The sequence below is a fragment of the Daucus carota genome, chromosome 2 (genome assembly GCF_001625215.2).
Source record: "Daucus carota subsp. sativus chromosome 2, DH1 v3.0, whole genome shotgun sequence".
Lineage (NCBI taxonomy): Eukaryota > Viridiplantae > Streptophyta > Magnoliopsida > Apiales > Apiaceae > Daucus > Daucus carota.
This window is the reverse complement of record NC_030382.2, coordinates 44,972,711-44,975,548: the sequence shown is the minus strand read 5'-3', so window position 1 is coordinate 44,975,548 and position 2,838 is coordinate 44,972,711. Positions and strand designations below refer to the sequence as shown.

General features: G+C 34.0%; 1 protein-coding gene across 2 annotated transcripts; it reads right to left on the bottom strand.

Moving 5' to 3' along the window:
* Positions 1-460: 460 nt before the first annotated feature.
* Positions 461-2,540, bottom strand: LOC108206512 (uncharacterized). 2 transcript variants are annotated; one of them, XM_017376837.2, is made up of 3 exons: positions 1,881-2,540; positions 1,743-1,800; positions 461-735 (listed from the first exon to the last, which is right to left on the bottom strand). In XM_017376837.2, exons 1-2 carry the CDS (start codon positions 2,424-2,426, stop codon positions 1,762-1,764), a joined length of 585 nt encoding a protein of 194 aa, XP_017232326.1. In that variant the 5' UTR covers positions 2,427-2,540; the 3' UTR covers positions 461-735; positions 1,743-1,761. The 2 variants fall into 2 exon arrangements, with proteins under 2 accessions (XP_017232326.1, XP_017232325.1); XM_017376836.2 differs by having other exon boundaries at positions 461-748; positions 1,881-2,539.
* Positions 2,541-2,838: the final 298 nt, after the last annotated feature.

Below are 2,838 nucleotides of genomic sequence, written 5' to 3'. Positions count from 1 at the left end.
AAAATTATCACCCAAATATAAAAAGTATTTCTAAATACTTTTTAGACATTGAACTGGACCAACTGGTGATTTAATGTTGTTCGAAGTTCTTATGGACACTTAAAACATAATAGGTGTTGTATAATAATTTTTCAATAAGAGCATGTAATTTTTGACTAGAGCAAAAGAACTCTGCATAAGCTAGCCTTGTGATAAACAACATAGCTACCTGGGCCACCCCATTCCGCGAATCAAATTACAAAACAATACATGAAAGTCTAGGGGTGCCCGCGGGTCGATTTGGGCGATTTAAGAGTGATTTTCCAGCCCAACCCAGTTAGTTCGGGTTTATAACTTTTGAACCCGTTATAAAAAAATTATAACATAACCCAACCCTACTAACTAAATCTCGGGTCGACTCGGGTTGGTCGGGTTGAGTATAAAACAAAATATTTAAAAACAAAAACTGAACACGCAATAATAATAATAAGCCAGTACTTCGATAGTTTGCAAACAGCAGTGGCACATCCAAAATATTACAATCCAGTGAGTTCAACTACTTGATACAGCCAAATTGTTAGTTCTAGACAGTAGATAACGTAGTCAAAGTGTTAAGTTACACACCAAAAGAAATATTAATACATAAAATTAAGTCCCAAGCAAAAGTTGCATAAGTCTGCAAAGATTCAGCTTCAATCAAGTAGGTAGTAGTAGTAGCAGCTAGTCAGCAAGTCAGCAAGTCGAGTCACTCGTCGCCTAAATTGATAGTCTGATCATGTGATATATTCCACGAATCAAATTACAAAACAATACATGAAAGTGATGAAACTAATCTTGTCCATAGAGTGCATATAACGTGCATAACAGATCTCCCTTGGAAGTTGTGACGAGGAATAAAGAAAAAAGAACTTCAATTTTTACATGTCCAGAAAATGTCCAGAAAACAACGGAACTGAAAATTTTATAATAACAATGCAGTCAAAGTATACAAGGTCTAGGTAGCTTGTTCCCTAATAATTTTCAATAGTACTGTAATAGTAGTAATCATTATCAAACGTTAATGAAGTTTCCCCACCGGTTAGAAAACCTAGAAACAGGTTCGTTTTTTTTTTTTTTTGAAAAGCGAAATAGAATTAAAACTCAGAAATTCTTACAAAGCCTGAACAAAGAAACAGGCCAACACAAAGCTTGGTCCAACTATGGACCTAAAGCTAGCAAAAGGAGCAGCTAAAAACAGGAAGAAAAACTGAGACATAAAAGCATTAACCTAAAAGCTACAGCAAAGATAAAACTAGAGAAAAGCCCTAGTTCTTGGCGACCACATCAACTTTTACCACAGCCTGTACTTCAGCAAGACCCATCAAGTCGATAAGAAACAGGTTCCTTAAACTCTCTTTTCTTTCCCATCAAACACAACAATTACTTCTAAAACCAGCTACAAATTACTAGTAAAATTTTTAGAGCTTATAGGCAAGAATCTAAATTAATTTTCATATATAAACAAAGGGAGAAGTTGTAAAACAATAAACAAGGGTTGGATTTAATATGTTGTTTAATGATAACGATATATCCCGTGCTATTTACGGCCTTCTATTTGGACCATGCCATCTGAGGGGAGGCCTTTAATCTTAAAATCGAGTCAGGAAGATGTTAGCCCACTAACATACTTATTTATGCATAATCCCTAAAACATATACCTAAATTGCAAAAAAAAAACAAAAAAACAATCAAAAATCACCAAAAAATTATAATTAGTCACTCACAATTTTTTTCCTCTAATCCTCAGAATCGGTACATCCGAACTAGACTCCACTCAGATTTCTGCAAGAACCAACAAAATTATAATAAATATATAAACTAAAAACAAGAAAATATATATATATATTAAATCACTAAGTAACCTTCACTTCCGGATCCGGATTTAGGTCAACTGCGTTATCATACTGGTCATCCCTCAGATAATAGACATCCAGCTTGATACGAGCACCAGCTTCAGCGTGTCCTTCTTGCAGGTCCAACAAGTGATATATTTCCTTGTAGCCCGCAACAAAACGCCCATACCCACCAGGATAGTAGATCGTTCTTCTACTTATCTTTTTCCACCTTGAGTATATCATACCAGGGAAGACGCTTCTGTTTATCATATCAGTGCAATCTTTTTCAGGATGAGCTACCCAGTGATGAAAGAAGAAGAGACGTCTGTCTCTGAAATCGTTGTAAGTCACAGAGTAGTGGTGACGAAGCGCATTAACAGGATACTTAGTGAAATCCAGTGGCTGGACGGCATGGTCCGCATTCAAGAAATTATTCACAAAAGCTTGAAGAAGTTCAAGATTTTGCACATGAGTGTTTTGATTAACATCATCAAAAGGATATTCAATGGGTGGGCCAAGTGGAGGTGGAGGCTGGTCTATTAACTCTTGAGGAAAATTAGCTATCAAAGCCATGGTTTTTGTTTAGTGAGCTCTGTGGAAGAAGAAGATGAGCAGAAGAGAAGCAAGATGAAAGATGAGAACGAAGAGATAAAAAGTGTGTGGCTGAGAAGTGTGTGACCCAACTTTAAGTTCAGTCAAAAATTTTACGGTGAAATAATAAAAACTTATTTTTATATAGTGTTTTTAACCAAATGTACAAAACAAATAGAATATCAACTTTTTTTATATTTTATATTTTCATATTTTATGACGACGTTTTTATAATTTTGTCAAATCCAAATTTTATGCAATAATTTTGTAAAATTTATAATTTTAAAAAATATCAGTATTTTGAAAAATATCTTCATATTTTGAAATTTTATTAGGACATTTTTATAATTTCGTAAAATTTATAATGATGAATAATTTTCAATTTTTTAAAAAG

Coding starts and splice junctions, on each gene's coding strand:
- LOC108206512 (XM_017376837.2), bottom strand. CDS start 2,426: ATGGCTTTGATAGCTAATTTTCCTCAAGAGTTAATAGACCAGCCTCCA. Junction 1,801..1,880: donor ATCCGGATCCGGAAGTGAAG/GTTACTTAGTGA, acceptor TGGTTCTTGCAG/AAATCTGAGTGGAGTCTAGT.